The sequence below is a fragment of the Miscanthus floridulus genome, chromosome 13 (genome assembly GCF_019320115.1).
Source record: "Miscanthus floridulus cultivar M001 chromosome 13, ASM1932011v1, whole genome shotgun sequence".
Classification (NCBI taxonomy): domain Eukaryota; kingdom Viridiplantae; phylum Streptophyta; class Magnoliopsida; order Poales; family Poaceae; genus Miscanthus; species Miscanthus floridulus.
The window spans coordinates 57,383,126-57,400,927 of NC_089592.1; the positions used below are offsets into that span (position 1 = coordinate 57,383,126).

The 17,802-nt window shown below is 45.8% G+C and overlaps 2 protein-coding genes and 3 pseudogenes across 4 annotated transcripts; 1 reads left to right on the forward strand and 4 right to left on the reverse strand.

Annotated features, from left to right (window-relative positions):
* Positions 1–1,855: 1,855 nt before the first annotated feature.
* LOC136499233 (uncharacterized) lies at positions 1,856–3,962 on the forward strand (annotated as a pseudogene).
* Positions 3,963–5,299: 1,337 nt separating this feature from the next.
* Positions 5,300–17,687, reverse strand: LOC136500993 (uncharacterized). The gene is made up of 2 exons (XM_066496483.1): positions 17,380–17,687; positions 5,300–5,498 (listed from the first exon to the last, which is right to left on the reverse strand). Exons 1-2 carry the CDS (start codon positions 17,685–17,687, stop codon positions 5,300–5,302), a joined length of 507 nt encoding a protein of 168 aa, XP_066352580.1.
* On the reverse strand, positions 6,163–14,357 carry LOC136500990 (uncharacterized). Of its 3 annotated transcripts, XM_066496481.1 has the most exons (11): positions 14,011–14,357; positions 13,397–13,472; positions 13,235–13,273; positions 12,933–13,067; positions 8,375–8,782; positions 8,069–8,285; positions 7,781–7,978; positions 7,525–7,698; positions 7,061–7,450; positions 6,802–6,981; positions 6,163–6,487 (listed from the first exon to the last, which is right to left on the reverse strand). In XM_066496481.1, exons 5-8 carry the CDS (start codon positions 8,578–8,580, stop codon positions 7,666–7,668), a joined length of 654 nt encoding a protein of 217 aa, XP_066352578.1. In that variant the 5' UTR covers positions 8,581–8,782; positions 12,933–13,067; positions 13,235–13,273; positions 13,397–13,472; positions 14,011–14,357; the 3' UTR covers positions 6,163–6,487; positions 6,802–6,981; positions 7,061–7,450; positions 7,525–7,665. The 3 variants fall into 3 exon arrangements, with proteins under 3 accessions (XP_066352578.1, XP_066352577.1, XP_066352579.1); XM_066496480.1 differs by lacking the exon at positions 13,235–13,273; XM_066496482.1 differs by lacking the exons at positions 12,933–13,067; positions 13,235–13,273; positions 13,397–13,472; positions 14,011–14,357 and adding exons at positions 9,771–9,891; positions 9,964–10,062.
* Positions 8,779–12,495, reverse strand: LOC136501887 (uncharacterized; annotated as a pseudogene).
* LOC136501889 (ruBisCO large subunit-binding protein subunit beta, chloroplastic-like) lies at positions 12,933–16,824 on the reverse strand (annotated as a pseudogene).
* Positions 17,688–17,802: the final 115 nt, after the last annotated feature.

The following is a 17,802-nucleotide window of genomic DNA, read 5'->3' on the forward strand; positions in this document are numbered from 1 at the left end:
GCTTTGTTCCTATCTTCGTGCTTGGACTTTGCTTGATATCTTGGGTCTACTCTTGTGCTCCTAGGGTCTTACTTATGGTGTTGATCATCGGATCATCATGTCGCCTTCGTCCAAGTCACGTCTTGCACCCTATTGAACTACAAAACAATCACTTGTAAATTTATTAGTCCAACTTGGTTGTGTTGGTCAGCAAACACCAAAATCTAAAGTAAATGGGCCTTGGGTCCATTTTCCTTACAGCCTCGCAAAATTATTTGTGTAGTAGTGAGTTCAGCCAAAAATAGAAACATAGAGAGGGAACTCCCACTAGAGACGGATGAGAAAAAAAAAGACTACGAACATTAATCAAACCAAAAGCTGTCTAGCAGATCAGTCTTCTTGTGTTTCCTAATCGATCCTTGTCTTCATCACCTTCCTCTATTTTAGTAAAATCTGCACAGGAGGGCAGATGGGCTGACTGGAATTTCACCACCTGTAAGGCCACCTTGAGCAAAATGCCTACTGTTGAGAATTGAGGGTCTGGACAGAATGGTTGAGAGCGCGCTTCAGCTCTCCTCCCAAGAGCCGAAGGCTTCTCCTGGGAGTGAAGGAAGACACAGAGCGAGAGAGAAAATATTAGGTGGAGGCAGTGAGGACGGTGGTGAGAAAGAGTGGATAGATGCGAGCTGCTGTTTCAATCACAATTGAAACAAAATATCGGATCAGGAGGTGCGGGGTCAATGTCATGTTTCATTCACACATGTTGCTGATGACTGACCCCTATCATCAGAGACACATTGCAGTGACATGCGTCAGTGACGGGGAGTCATCATAGACAGGTTGTCTATTGGCTTGGGCGACAACACATGAGAGACATGTTCCTTTTATAGCCGTCTCTATTAATATAGAGACACATCTCAATTTGGTGTCTCTAAATAGGTCTTTATATAGTTTTGACACAATAAGTACCTAGATGTATGTGTAAAAAAATCAGGTACAAATGGCCTTAAAAGCACTTCTGTATTCTTTCTCTACCGTATAATTTTCATCAGCGTGCTCTGTCACATATCAAACGGCACGTAGAAGTTGCCTTCCCGCAAGACACATCAGCCAACGACACGCTTGCGCAAGATCGGCCATGTCCCACATATGAGGAATGTGGTACATGGGACGCGGATCGATACTTTTAAGTTCCTGGATCATTAATTAGGGGGTATACGTCCTCAGGACGATTGGTTCGATAAGGGTAACATGATCCATGGATAATTGGGACGTATCTGGAACATAACTATAGAACGAGGATCTTGATCCTAGGATAATCTAGACAATTCTTTGTATTTTATTTTGTTGTAAAAGAGGTTTCAATCCTTGGTGTTTTTTTTTTCATGCCGTTTTCTCCTTGATGTATATATAAAATTATATGTTATGATTTTTTTTAAAAAAATATATGTTATGTCCCTTTGGCCAGCAGCGTGTGGACTAGGGCCCATTATTTGCCAACGTATTAGGTCTCCAACCGGCTTAGTTCCTGCGTACAGCAAACGTACACGCGCTCGCCGCTCGCCACCGCCCAGCATCCAAGCATCGATGGATCCGTCGGCCAGCATCCATGCATCGATTCATCGCTCGCGATTCGGGGCGCGTCTCAGGCATCGATCCGTCGCTCGTACCGCTTGTCCCGAACCGCGTTCCGTGTGACTGTGACTCCGGCCGGCGTCAACCGTCGCGTCCGATCGCGGGCAAAGTACAAGCGTAACTCCTCCTCCAACCTCCGTCCCTTCGCGCGGTACTTAAGAAAGCCTCGTCGCGGTGACAATGCCGCACAGGCACGCATTGGGGCATTGCCACACTCCCGACAGTTAACGCTGCGGCAGCCATGTCCGACGAGGTGTATGACGCGGACGGCGACATCAGCCGCTACCTGCAGACCCCGTCGCTGGATTCTCATGTGCTCGCAGTGCCTGACGGTGAGCCCGTGGCAACGCACGTCGGGGCGCCACAGCATGTGCCGCCCGTTCAAGGGGGCGAGGCCTTACCAACGGCACCGCCGCCGCCGCTGAACATGTCTATGGCGTTCGGCAACGACGACGATGTTCAAAACCATCATGCGATGACAGTGGACATGCAGCCGCTGCAGGGTCATCAGTACGGTTTCCCTGCAGATCGAGTACGGGCAGTGCCCGCCAGGCTTGATGACCTGCCCTGTTCCGAGCCTACGCTCGAACACGGCGTCCTTTCGGAACTACTAGGAGCCTTGTCACTGTACGACCATTATTCCATGGATGACGGAGACGACAGTATTGATGCTCTTCAAGAGCGACGAGGACGCCGGCAACAAAGGCAGCAGCGCCGCCGGGGCAGAGCACAGGAAGGCCTAACCTTCGTGCCGTTCGTTCGCGGCCAACTGGATTGCTCCAAGTGCCGATCGGTCAGGGTGGTGCTCCATGAAAGCAGTAATAAGGGCACGTTTTCCCTCATACATATATATAGACACACACACACATACATACATACATAGCTTTGCCCTAATTGGACACACACACACACACACATACACACACACACACACACACACACACACACACACACACACACACACACACACACATGCATATATACACACATGCATATGTATAGACACACACACATACATATATATATAGAGAGAGAGAGACACACACACATGCATGTAATATATACTCGCTAATAGAGTTTACACATTTTTGTTGATTCTACACTTGTGCAGCGAATCACAAGCTCTATTTTGCTGTCCACGTCGGGGACGACCCTGCTAGAACATTCCAACACGCGATCATTGATCGCGCGTATATCGATGCCAGTGGCCAAACCATACGGAACGAGCTCATGTATGTTGAGTATGTGACTGATTCTTAAACAAATTACTACTCATCACAGCATCACACACAGACGCGCGCACTGGTTGATACGGCAATGCTAATTCCTTGTGGTGAATTTCTTTTCACAGTCTCCGCGAGCGCACGCATGGGCGTGTGCAGAACTTCATCGCAAACTGTGTGGAAATGCTCAAGAACGACACCAGTGGGCAGCTAACGGACTCTTGTTCTACATCTCAGGCAACAAACAACGACATGCACATACAGCTAGAGATGGATATGCTGAAGGAAATACTTTCCACACCTTCTTCTAATAGTAAGGACGTTTTATGAAGTGGAACACAATTAGTCATCTAGGATTCTAGGTACACATGTTCACGAAACTGCATATTTAAAGATTCGTAGTGACACATCGTTATTGCGTTCGCAGCTGAAGCAGTAGGCGTCCCTAAGCCAGGTCCTGAAGCTCCTCATCAAACAGTCATGCGGGCAGAAGAAAACACCAATGCTGATGACACTGCGCTTATTAACGCTGCTAATTGGACTGTGTTTTCTCCTGCAATACTTGAATCTTCACAAGTTACTGTTCAAGATGGAATGTTGTCGTCGTCCAGTGATGCCAGTGCTACAGGCTACGAAAGTCTGCTAGCAAAGCAACGCCGAAGAATCTCCCAGTTGACCATGAAAGATATAGCCAACTTAATGCACATGAGCAAGAAAGATGCCGCCAAGCAACTGAATATTTCAGTCACATCTCTCAAGCGGCTCTGCCGGAAGAACAACACTGACCGCTGGCCAGCTCGCCAGGTACACAATCTATTGAAACGAATGCATGTCATTGATCTATATTGAAGTGATATATATATGTCACTCATATCTTTTTTCGCAAACATGCCCGAGCACGTGTTTCACTTATAACGGTTGTTGCTCCAGATCAATGCACTCGACAGTAAGATCAAGAAGCTCGAGCAAGCTGCACTGAGAAATGTTGAGACAATAGGCCTGCTGGCGATTAAGGAAAAGATGGAAAAGCTGAAGTATGAGAAGGCACGGGTTTATGCCTCCGTCTTGAAGGTTATCCAGGAGAACCAGAAGCATAACGACTGTGCTGGTGGCAGCAGTGGTTGATAACTACTCGAAATTAGTAATCGAAGAAAAACGAACGCTGAGTGTGAGACTATGAGTGGTTGAATAAACTTTGTCAGCGCATTGCTACTATGTTTATCTCTGTGCTGTTCTTTTGATCTGTAACAATTTGTTGTCAAAACACAGTCACAAATAATCACATGTCAGCACTTCTTTTTGGCATGTTTGGTAAAACTCTGCTATCTTGTATAATTCAGCAATACTACTCCGTACTCACTATGGGATACGTGATGGTCGATGATTCATCTAATCATATTAATTATGAAACATAAATATTTATATTTTATATATTTAGTTAAAGTTAAAAAAAAAATTATTTCTCAAGAAGTGAGAATAACACTTATTTTGCGTGGGAGAGGGAGTAGTATGTTGTTACTTCACTACACGTGCAATATAATCTCTATCTCCCCATTTCAGTTCTAAGGGTAGTAAATGGTTCATTAATTACTTAAATAAAACAAAAGCATCAGCAGGAGCATCTTGAGCAGGACATACGAAGCCTACTCTGTACTTCAGAAATGGAACATTAGAAATTCTATTATGACGTGTCATTTACTCCCTCTGTCCCCTTATAGAAGACGTTGTAGTTGTCAACCAGATATAAGGAGGACTTCCTGAACCTGGACGTCAGCTCTGTCCTGATACATGGGACATGCAGTGAATGTAGTCACATAAATGCACTGTAGAATGTCTAGTAAACTGGGACAGAGGGAGTAGGTGTTAAACTCTCAAATTGCATTTTCATATCCTCGAACGTATCTTAGGATATTATTTAGACCCCAAGCTCACAAGATATTACTTTGGGATCCCCAATTTGTTAAACTAGATGGATTTCCCACACGTTGTCATGGGAATTAGGGATAGTTTTCATATGTATTACATCTATGCTTATGGAAATATATCTGGAACCGTTTTCAAGTTTCAACCTGATGCGTGTCAAATATAATAGGGAATCTTTAATTAATTCGGCATTCTTTTTCAAAAAAAAATCCTTGTATCCAATGTACCAATAACCAAGTTAGTGTTGGTAGCCAGTTGTACTGTGCTCATCAGACGTGTAAAGCATATAGCTAGCTAGGCTACAACTTGATTTCTTGGTTCGTTGTTGTGACGACAAGCATATAAGAAACGTTCTAAATAAGAGATAACATCAGTTACCCTTTGACAGTGTGTTCTATGTGAAAGCTTGGCTGTAAAGCTAGGCTCAATTAGAGCTGAATTTGTCTTTATGCCCAACAGACTTTTGGTCGATGTTAGCTGAATTTTAGCGAGTTATATGAGTGATGACAACAAGGTGATACGGCTGTTTCAAGCTAAGCCTAAGGGAATGACTCGACCTCGGCACAAATGAAGAAGATGCGCCTGTAGCAGAGAGCTGCTTCTCCCTCCGCCACCAGCGCCTTCCTTCTCGCCTTGCTCCTGGTCCTCCTGCTCTCGGCCTCCATGGCTATAGCGAGCCTATACCTGTACTCCAGAAAATACTCATTCCTGCACTCTTCTCTGCAGAACCCCATGCTCCTGCATTCCAAAGGAAAAGAAGATTGAAACCAGCCATGCCTGGTATATATTATTATGTGGTCCTTGGACATGAGAGAGAACAAGCGGCAAGCTCAATCGAGGCAAAGACCCAGAAACACTAGGCAAACAGCTTGCCTAGTGTCACACTAGGCAAACAAGGGTCGGCAGAGGCAGACTCGGCAAAGAGCACTTTGCCGAGTGTCAAACCTCGGACACTCGGCAAAGTGTTTGTCTGGTGTCAAGAACACCACTCGGTAAAAGTATTCCACTGACGGTGGAAATCGTAACGGACGTTTTGCCTAGTGTAGGAGGTCTGACACTCGACAAAGTATGCAAGGTTTGCCTAGTGCCAGGCGTCTGACACTAGGCAAATATATCAAGCTTTGCCTAGTGTCAAGTCATCTACACTAGGCAAATATGCCAAGCTTTGCCTAGTGTTAGGCCTCCGACACTAGGCAAACTGCCTACTTTGCCTAGTGTCAGTTTTCTGACACTAGCCAAAGCCTGTTCCAAGGTGTGCCACGTGTGGCCCCTTTACCTAGTGTCAGACTCCTGACACTAGGCAAAGTAACCAGAAGCTGATTTTTTTTTAATTATTCCATTTGCGACACAAATATAAATCATATTCAAACACCACAAATATATCACATGAATCATAAATAAGAATCACATGTTCACATATATCACATGTTCATACCAAAAGTCCAAATGTGCCACAAGTTCACAAGTTTATAAGTGCACAACCAAATTTCTTAACAAAGTTCACAACAAGCTGATCACGACGATTGTCAAGGGTGAAGAGGCCTGTGGTTTGATGCTCCAGGCGACCCTTCCACTTGATTCGGCTCAAGCTGTGGTGCCGGCGACGCTCCAATCTGTGAAGCCGGCGACCCTTCCACTTGATTCGGCTCAAGCTATGGTGCCGGCGACGCTCCAATCTGTGAAGCCGGCGACCCTCCAATTTGATTCAATGCCACACCCGATTGATGCTGAAAAAAATGAAAAGGATACCGTCAATAAAAAATTTCGGTAGAACATACATATCAATACACCGCCACCAACACCGTCAATAAAAGGATGCCAAACCCTGCAAGAAAACAAACGGCACGATGACCGTCAAGAACATACATATCAATACACCGCCACCAACACCACCACCACCCGAACACCACAACTGCCACCACCACACCACAACAACAACCGCCGTCACCACCAACACCATATTGTATGTTTGAGATTGCATATTTTTTCTAGTGTGCCCTATGTCTAGTTGGAACATAATAAGTAATATATTGGTACTCACAGGAGTCACTGCTTGAGGAAGTGGCAAGACTAGGATAGCTGGCATGGTCCGCCCCATAGCGGGGCCAAGAGTGGACACGAACCCCACCAGCTCCTCTATCCTCTATCGTTGGGCCTCCCGCTCTTCCACCGCCCTCGCTTCCATCTCCTCGCGAAGCCTCCTTTCTTCTAGCAGTTGGGCCTACAACATTTGACCCCCAATGTTAAAGTAAGGCAAAGATATGTAAAAATCAATAAGCAACGAATAAAACAGAAATTACTTGGAGTTCGTTGACAAGGTGTGAAGCAGTGGTTGGCCGTGGACGTATGGCCGGGCTTGCGCTCGTGCTCCGTGCTCGGATCTAGGAGAGGGTGGGAGTAGAGGACGTCTCGATGACACCATCACCCATCCAATACCGCCCATGCTTCTTGCCACCTTCCACCCTCATGACGATCTCTCCGTCAAAGTCATGGGCGCTCGGATCGTACTCTGGCCCATGGACCGCCCTTGCCATCTCAGTATACTGACTGAGACGGCTATGGACGGTTGCGTTGCTGTATGCCGAAGGAGGGTCATTCGGGTTGTACGAGACATCGGATTTCGCCTTGCCCTTGTGGGCCATGGCATATGCCATGAACTGGGTAACCGGCTACCCACCATGCGACGATGACTACGAGAAAAACAGCAAGATGATTAGAAATCATGCAACATACAACGTTATAATAAAAAAATAGATTCTCATACCCATGTTTGCATGTATCCGTTGAGGCTGCGGTTGCGTTGATGGTGTGGTACACCTATCATCTGCAAACGACGCTCCCAACAAGCTTTGTGCTGGGCAATCCATTCGGGGTCCAACCACTTGTCCACCATCATCTCCCAGCATCAGGGATCCCCGGAGCACCAGCACGGAACCACCTATAAGCCATGAAGTATATGACATATAAGAAGTTAAATTAAAGCTATCAGCACTACATTATTAATGTTCGAATACATTTACCTTCATGAACTCTTCCTTGGTCAGTGCCATATCTCTTGCTTCTTTCTTCGTGACCTTCGTTGCAAGGTAGGACCCGTGGTATGTTATGATGGCCTGGACGCGTGCCTCGTAATGCAGCTGCTTCACGAGTCTTTTACATGCTTTGGTTAGCACCACATCCGCCGTGTCCTCAAAGCCTTCCTGAAGTCTGAAGAAATTCTGCATATACACACGAAGTATTCATTCATTATTTCAAAAAATATCCAATGAATGCGATGTATTGAACAATGTAGTGCGAGAAAGACTTACCCATAGCTCAGCCTTCACCCGCTCCGCCTTGTTGGGGAATGTCCTGCCAAGCAGATCTGTAGCATCGGGGGCGTTGGCGTAGTGGGCAAACGTGTAGGGCGGCTCCTCTCTCTCGGCGAACTGGACCAAGCCAGGGAAGTGTTCCTTGACCAGAAGGCCAAGGATGCCACTGACCTTGCGTGTGTGACATCCTGCAGACTCTACAACCATCCAGCCCCTGCACAAGTTATTAAGAATAATAGTTAGCTTCTAGTGTGATTTTTGAACATATCATTTGAAGTAGTGAAAACATGTTAATTTACTTACGTTTCTCCGTCGGGTGCAATCTTAGGGCGTCTGTAAGAAGGTATCGGCCGCGTAGGGAGGCTCGCGAGACCTCGCAAGTACACACTCGACGTATCAGAGGAAGCTGAACCCGCTGCTGCCTCCTCCTCGACCTCCTCCTCCTCCCCGTCCTCATCCTCCTCCCGCTCCTCCTCGTCCTCCACCCTCTCGTCCTCCTCGTCCTCCATCCGCTCCTCCTCGTCCTCCACCCGCTCGTCCTCCTCCTACGGTAGCGGCAACTGCTCCTCCTACGACCGGTGCTGCTCCTCCTCCTCCTCTGCGACGGCATCGATAGGTCCTCATCTGCAGTGGTGTCTACCGGGCGTGTTCTTTGGTAGATCGAGCTGACCCTCCTATTTTGACGCCCGTCCGCCATCTTTGATCAATCACCTGCAATCAAAAACAAAAAAACAATGTTGTATTAGAAATAACATAATTACATAAAGGCAAAAGGAACAAACTAAAATTACAAAATAACATATTATTACATGTATTAAAAATAATTTTCATGATCGGGATTAGCTGGATCATAAGTCTCATCATCACTATCAATCATGTCGAAATACTTGACACTATCCGAAGGGGGGATGTTGTCAACATTATCTTGGCCTAACTGTAATCGGTCAAGCATTTGTAAGTCCTTCTCATTTAGCACCTCGTCTCCAGCGTTGCCTGCATCAACCCATTCATTGTCTACTTCCATTCCAATCGCTTCGGTTAAGTCTATCTCAAACCTTCCTTCCAACCCCTCTTCTTGGAAGAATTCTCCATCATATGTGTTTGGGTTAAATGTATAATCTTCATCGTTTGGCAAAGGTAGTTTACCGTGTGGCGATACCTTGTGCACAATATCCCAACCATTAAGATTCTCTTTGTCTTGGCATGCGTATGGGAGATAATAAATCTGTGTGGCCTGTTGGGCCACAACATAGACATCGTCTCCTAGTAAGACGGAATCTTGTCGAATTTCAACTACCCCAAGACTAGCCCAAGTCCGTCTCGTTACTGCAGGATCAAACCAATGGCATTTGAATACAACAGGATTAAGAGGCCTGCAACCATGAAAGCTGAGTTCGTATATTTCTTCAAGTCTTCCATAATACTCGACCCCATCTTGGCCGGCCGTAAAAACTCCAGTACTTGTGGTTTTTCGATTGGGCTGACTCTGCTTGTAGCTTGATGTGTGAAAGCGATATCCATTCACGTCATAACTGGTAAATGACTTCACCTTATAAGCAAAGCCATTGGCAACCTGTCTCAACTCGGCCGTCATGGACGCATCGGTTTGGCCCTACAAGCTCGAGCAAGATAGATCGTTTTATATTTCACATGTACAAGCAACTTAGAATGTGAAAGTACAAGATAAATTGGATGGTACCTTCTTTTTGAACCAAGAAATGAAGTCGGAGCTCCCATTTCCAGCACCCTGTCTAAGAAGGGTATCCCATTCCGGAGGGGTAGGTTCCCTTTGTCGATGCCAGGTTTGACGACGAAATTCCCTGTAGCAACGAGACAAAAAGGGGTTGGCCAATGAGTGATGACGTTATGAATCAAGTTCGTTGAGAACTTACCCCAAGTATGGCTTGACTTCGTCAAGGTTGATCAACACATACAGCATGATACTACGCCACTCTTCAGGTTGCAACACTTTGGTGGTCGATGCACTTGCGCTTCCGAGTTGCCCTCGAAAAAGGCTGATGTTCGATTCATTTTCCCTAGCATTGTAACGAGGGGGAGGATTATGGATGCTAGGAAGGTTTTCAGCGTAGTATGTTGTTGTGAAGTTTGACACCTCCTACAGAACGGATGTCTCTGCAATGGAAGCCTCAATTCTGGCTTTATTTCTATATTTTTTTCGAAGAACCTTTAGACATCTCTCGATTGGATAGCACCAATGGAACTGCATGGGCCCCGTCATTTGTGCCTCATTCGAGAGGTGCAAAATCAAATGCTGCATCGGCAAGAAGAAGCCGGGGGGAAAGATCTTCTCCAACCTACAGAGTAACAAAGGTGCCGCTCTCTCCAAGTCATCAATCACAATTCGAGATAACTCCTTGGCACACAGTTGGTGAAAGAAATAGCTCAACTCTACCAACACTAGCTAGACATTCTCAGGGACAAAGCCTCGAACCATAGCTGGAAGAAGCCTCTCAATCTATATGTGGTAGTCATGACTCTTCATCCCTAGGACTCCCAGAGTAGATAAGTTCACTCCCCTCCTCAGATTCGCTGCATATCCATCAGGGAACATTAACCTCTAGATCCATTCAAGTACTTTTCTCCTTTGGTCTCTGCTCAAGACGAAATCAGCCTTAGGCCTTATCCATTTCTTGCCGCCTCTAGGAGGACGCATATGTTGATTTGGTCTATCACATAATGCTGCCAGGTCGACTCTAGCCTTAGGGTTGTCTTTGGACTTATCAGGAATGTCCATGAGTGTAGCCCAAAGTGCCTCGGCGACATTCTTTTCAGTGTGCATTACATCAATGGTATGTGGCAAGAGAAGATCATTAAAATAGGGGAGCCTCGTCAAGCCCGACTTATGTGTCCACATATGTTGCTCACCATATCCCACAAAACCACCTCCTTCGTTGGCCACAAGAGCATCTATTTGAGCATGAACCTCGGCACTAGTCATCATGTGTGGTGGAGGATTTATCTCTACGACACCTTTTGTGAAGTTCTTTATGTCTTGTCTAAAAGGATGGTCCATAGGGAGGAATTGACGATGTTTGTCGAATGACAAATACTTGCCACCCTTCTGCAACCAAATGAACCTCAGAGCTGCCTTGCATACTGGGCATGGGAACTTCCCATGAACGCACCACGCGCTGAATATCCCATATGCCAAGAAGACATGCATGGAGTACTGGTACCAAACACGCATTTTAAAGTTTCTCTTTGTAGCCCGATCGTATGTCCATACCCCATCCTCCCAAGCAAGGATCAATTCATCAATAAGAGACTCCATGTACACACCCATGTTATTTCCTGGATGTCCAGAAATTATCAATGACAAAAAGATGTTCTGTCATTGAAGGACACCGGGGGGAGATTGAGGGGGATAACGAAGATGGGCCAACAAGTGTACGGAGCAGACATCTGACCATAAGGATTGAACCCATCTGTTGCCAGCGCAACACGTACATTACGAGCCTCTTCAGCTTTGTCATTATGAATGCGATCAAAGTGGGTCCATGCTTTACCATCGGAGGGATATACCATCTTGTCTGGATTGTATCGTTTGCCCTCTTTGTGCCATCTCATCTGTTTCGCGGATTCCTCGGTCATATATAGACGTTGCATCCTCAGTAAGAACGGAAGGTACCGAAGGACTTTCAACGGGATAGAAAGCTGCCTCTTCTGGCCATCACCAGAGTAATCCTCAAGGTACCTGGAGGATTCACACTTTGGACAGTATTTTGCATCCTTGTGATCTTTCCTAAATAGGACACACCCCTTCGGACAAGCATCTATCTGGTCATACGCATTTTAAGTGCACGAAGCACTTTTTGAGACTCGTACATGCTCTTTGGTAGAATGTGGCCCTCAGGAAGTAGGCTGCCAATGAGGGCCAACATACAATCGTAGGCTTTTCGACCCAGGCTAAACTGGGACTTGAACCCCATTACACATCCAATGGCATCTAGTTGAGAAACCATTGTCCTATCGTGCAGGGGTTTCTGTGCTGACTCCATCATGTCGTAGAATGCCTTTGTTGTTGCATCCATCTCCTCCAACCTACGTCCTTCAACATACTGTGCTTCGTGAAAGTCATCTAACATGTCTGCTACCCCGGCATCAGCATCGAAACCCTCCAGACGTGGTCTCACTACCTCCTCTCTCATACGATGGCCTTCACCATGGTGGACCCACCGGGTATAGTTCGGCGTGAACCCATTATTCACTAGATGTTTACCCACATTCACCTTGTTTTGCCTTTTTCTGTTTGCACATTTGCTGCAGGGACACAAAGCTTTAATAGGTCTGCCACCAGCCTCGCCAAAAGCTGACTCCAAGAACTCAACCGTTTTGCACATCCATTCTTTGGTGAAATCAACCTTGCTTCTGTGGCCCGTGTACATCCACTCACGGTCATCCATCCTCTAACATATGTATCAGCGAGTAATATAAGCATCAATTGCATCTACACGGTATTCCTACCATCTAATAGGTGAGGATAGGTCCTAATCCCACCCACGGATGCGTAGATGAGATTAGTTTTCATGATCTACTCCTATCTAAGAATGAATTTCGACAGCACCTACCCGTTGTTCTCCAAATACATGTCATGACAAGGAGAGTGTATCCGGAGAACAACAGGGAGGTGATACCGAAACTCTATCTCGGATAGGAGCAGACCATGAAAACTAATCCATCTACGCAGCCGCGGGCTGTCCAAAAAAACGTGGACAATTCAAAACACATACGGTTATCGATATGCAAAGATTTACATACCTCCAACCGTATGTATTTCGAACGGGAGACGCCTAACTGGGCTTCGCCATCTACAACCATGATACGGAAAGAGGGGTTATACCTAAGGTGGCGGTGGAGTCAGGCTAGCAGGGCCGTGGAGGGTCGGTGCAGTGGCGAGGCGACGCGGTGCAGGCAGACCGACACCGGTGAGAAAGACGATCGGGGTCGCCTCTGCTCCTTTCTCACCTTCTTTTTCCTGCAAATAAAAACAAAACGAATTAAGACGTCTAAAAATTTCGGCAGCACCTCCCCTGTACGGTGAGATTCTCAAAACCTGCAATGAACCAACGGCACGATGGCCGCTAAACACATATATATCAAGGGAAGCAATTACATCTACGTTGTTGTTGTATTGGTTTTTACCTATTATTATCATCAATCCATGTTTTATCCATGTTCAACCTTCACGCAAGACATCAAGCAGATTTTGATATGAAATAAAAAACATATCACAACCATTGAAATAGTCGCATACTTCCACAACATGAAAAAGAGAGAGCAACAGCTAGGGAAACAGAAACCTACCGATTTAAACAAGTAGAGCTGCTGCCAAGAGCACGTTCAAATGTCTTCCCAAGGTGTCCATCCACACGTGGAGCAGCTGCAATTACAATACGGTGAGGTCAGCCCGGTGCATATATATTAGAAAGATCATGTCCAGCACAGTCCCATATAAGTCATAATATAATTGATGAAAGCTTGGTTCTTGTTTAACCATTTCACCTAAAAATGCACCAAGGTTTTTTATATGTAAAATTAGAAAAAAAAAATACGAATCAGAAAAAATTGGGATAACAATCCTAGTGAAATTGGGATAACAATGCTAGTGAAAAAACATATTAATTTCTCCAGCTATACCATCCTAGTGATGCTGGACGCCTGGACCTACTCCATTTAGCATTTAGTAATCGAAAATTGAGAAGCAGTCAAGCAAAGCTCAAAACTGGAGTACTGGATTCGATTTAGCAATCATGGATTCACCTGTCACCACTCCAATAGCCAGCAGGATCGATCGGATTGGGGCATTGCGGATTTGATTTGAGAGTTGAGACTGGAGATGGAGAGCAGGGCAGCCATATGTACTCAGGATGGAAGGGAAGGGAGCAGCGGATGGGGATGGAAGGGAAGAGAACGAGTACCTGCTCGGGGACGCTCCTGTATTCGAGCTCGTGGACGGCGGTACAGGGGACGACGGCTGCGACGACGGGGGTGGGGACGATGGCTGCGGCGGCTCGGGCGAGTACAGCGACACCGACGAGCGCGCAGCAGGATGGCGGCCCGGACGATGGCCGCGGCGCTAGGGTAGGCAGCCGCGACTGCGAGGACGGCGGCCGCGGCAGGGAAGGCCCCACGAGAGCTCGCGCGCTGGCGGTGGAGACGAGCTCGGCCGCGGCGGTGGTGACGAGGTCGACCGCGCGGCGTGTGGAGACGAGATGCGGCGCGCTGCTGGTGACAGTGGCGGCTGCTGGGTGGTGGGAGTGACCGGAGATAGGTTTTTGGCCTTTTGGGTGACACGCTGACTGGTGGGTTGCGCCAATTTCACTGTGCGCGAGTGGGCTAGGCCGAGCGCGGCAAAATGAAAATGGGCTATCGTTAGAAAGGACCTGGTGCAGTAAACATTTTACATAAGATGCAGATCCATGCCGTGAACTCATGCGTGAGATTTTCGGCAAACAAACTGTACCTTCTCAGTGACAACACTGCCATTGACACCAGCATTTTTAGCAATCAATTTAAGTGGGTAGCTCAGGGCCCTCCTTACTATTTCAGCTCCAACCTAATGACAGTTCAGCATGTCAGTTCGGAATGCCCAATGGTTCAAGTATAGCAAGGCTGTGCTCTGTAGCCTCCTCCTTCAAATGAATTAAGGGATTACTGATTATGTTTTCACCTTCTGCTCATCGTTCTCCAGTGTATCCTTGATAGCATCGACTTTAGCTGCAAGCCGCAAAAGAGTGCACCCTCCACCAACAACAATACCTTCCTCGACGGCAGCCTGTGAAGAGAAAGAAGCAATTTTAGTGATATGTAACCAAAAGAAAAATCGGCAGAAAATGCAGAATGCTTCAGGAAAGAATATGGACTAATTCTTACTTCCTCCAATCACAAATATAAGCCCATCTAGGTCTTTTGTAAGTAAACTATCTAAACATTAACCATGGTCCATATAATATCAAAAAATTTACATAGATTGACAACAAAATTCGTCTATTGTGAAAACTACTTTTTCAATGTATGTTTTTTTTTCAATTCAAGATTATATATTATTATACATTTTGCCTGTCAAAGTTACAAAGGTTGGACATAGAACAAACCTAGATCAGAGGAAGTATTCCTCATGAAACAAATACAAATCTGGTAGCACAAAATGGTTAATAACTCTGACAACTTACCTTAGTTGCATTTAGCGCATCCTCAACTCTCAACTTCTTCTCTTTTAGTTCAGTTTCTGTTTGTGCTCCCACCTGTCAGGCAACACCAGACATGAATTACAGCTATCCACCATACTTACAACACTGAATCGATGATAATAACGTTGAACAAATAACACAAACTTTGCGATCCATGTACTTGATAATACCTGAATGACAGCAACACCACCAGCAAGCTTTGCTATCCTCTCATTGAGTTTTTCCTTTTCGTATTCTTGTTCTGCTGCCTGCAAATTAGGTTGATAAAAACAGAGTTTCAGACTTTCACCTGAGCAGTAAGTCAAATGAGCAAGGAGAACAGGAAAAGGTCAGACCTCAATCAGATTTTTAATCTGCGCAACCCTTTTAGTCACTTCTTCCTGGGTGCTGCCGTCACCAACAATTGTTGTCGACTCTTTGGTAAGAACAACCTTTGCGGCTGTTCCAAGTACTGATTTGTCAGCCATGTCAAGTGACAGCCCGACTTCATCTCTGATTACAGTTGCTGCAGACACGAAGAATGCTTATAAATAAGGAGCATAGATGATCATAAGGATGCTCTAGAACAGAAGTTTAGCTGACCTCCAGTAAGGATGGCAATATCATCCAAGTACTGAGTCTTGCGCTCTCCAAAACCAGGGGCTTTGATGGCAGCAATCTTCAATGATCCTCTAAGCTTGTTGACAACAAGGGTAGCAAGAGCCTCATGCTCAATATCCTCAGCAATTATCAGGATTGGGTATGCACCTCTGATGGCTTCTTCCAAAACGTTGATAAGATCCCTTACGTTGGTGATCTTCTTGTCAACCAAAAGCAGCTGAACAATGAAGATGAAAGACAGTAGCATTAATAATCTGAAACAGGAAAGCAATAAACGGCAAAAAAATCAAATTGATATCTCAGATTTCCCATGTTACCTTGCAGTTCTCGTACTCGGCAGACATTTTCTCACTGTCTGTTACAAAGTACGGAGAGATATAACCACGGTCAAACTGCATTCCCTCCACAACATAGAGAAAGTTCTCAGAACTCCTCCCCTCTTCAAGGGTAACCACACCCTTCCGACCAACCTTGCTCATGGCCTCTGCTATCATGTTACCGATTTCATAGTTGTTGCCAGCACTAACTGCAGCAACATCTGCAAGCTCGCTATCTTCAACATCCTTAGACAACTTACGTAGTTCTTCAACTAGTGCTTTCGCTGTTTTCTCGATACCACGAGTAATCTGGACAGGATCGATTAGCACCAGCTGCCACAACCTGGAAAAGAGATGTTAGGGTTTCTAAGCATCATACGTGACGATGTGCTCGAAATCTTTTTAATTTTTTATCATGGCACCCGCATGCGATATCTTGACTTGTCGACAAGTTTCATGAATTTCAGACTCCGTTTTCATTTAATAGAATTTAAAAACTATTTGCTCGCAAGTTCGTGGTCATGTCTCGACGTGAAGATGTGTGAAATTTTTTGTCTGTTTCTAGATACGGCCTCAACTAACACTTACTAACATGAATATCATTTTTGCATTCATGAATTGCCATTATTCGTCACACTTGCAGTTCAAATTTGCATTTGTCGAAAAAATTCAAAGAAATTAAATAAACTAAAGAAATATAGCAAAATTTCATAAAATTGTGCCAACTTTCAACATGTTGGTCAAGGTATAGTAGGAAAGCTACAGAAAAAATTGGAAGCTAAAATCAAAAAAAGAAAAAATATTTTGCCTAGTGTCTCTGTAAGACACTAGGCAAACTGACCAGTTTGCCTAGTGTCGTCAGGAGACACTAGGCAAAGTTCTAATTTTGCCGAGTGTTAACAGAAGACACTCGGTAAAATGGTAACGGCGGTTGCCCTCCGGCAACCTTTGCCGAGTGTAATGGTATGCCTAGTATTGACACTAGGCAAAATGGTCATTTACCGAGTGGATTTCTTTGCCTAGTGTCGACACTCGACAAATCGTTATTTTGCCTAGTGCCTTTATTTTGCCGAGTGCTCCAGGGTCTAACACTCGGCAAATAAACTATTTGCTTAGTGTCCGACGATTGGCATTAGGCAAACCATTAAACACTAGGTAAATCTCGGTTTTCCAGTAGTGCATGTACATGTAGATGATACGGTCATCCATGTGGCGGTCACAGAGCTTGCATAAGAGAGAATAATCGTCGACGTAGAATGGTGAGCTGGTCATCATGCAGTATCGGTCGGTTGTCACCGGCAGGGTGATGCCGCAGGCACTGCAGCGAATGGGCTCAGCCACATGGAGCTGCGCCGAAGCGGGCTCCACGAGGGCTGCCTGCAGACCAACACTAGTCTCTGGGTTTAAGGGGACCCTGGTCGCAAACGGCCCTCCCGCAGAGACAGAGCGCTTCTTTGTGGGGATGTGCAGGGCACCATGGGTTGACATGCTTCCCGACGTTGCTACTGCTCGGGATGCACGTGTGCTCGATTGCACTGTGTGCTAGAGAGGGAAAAGAAGAGAAGTGATCAACTGGTGGAGGGTACAGTGGAGCGATGAGGGG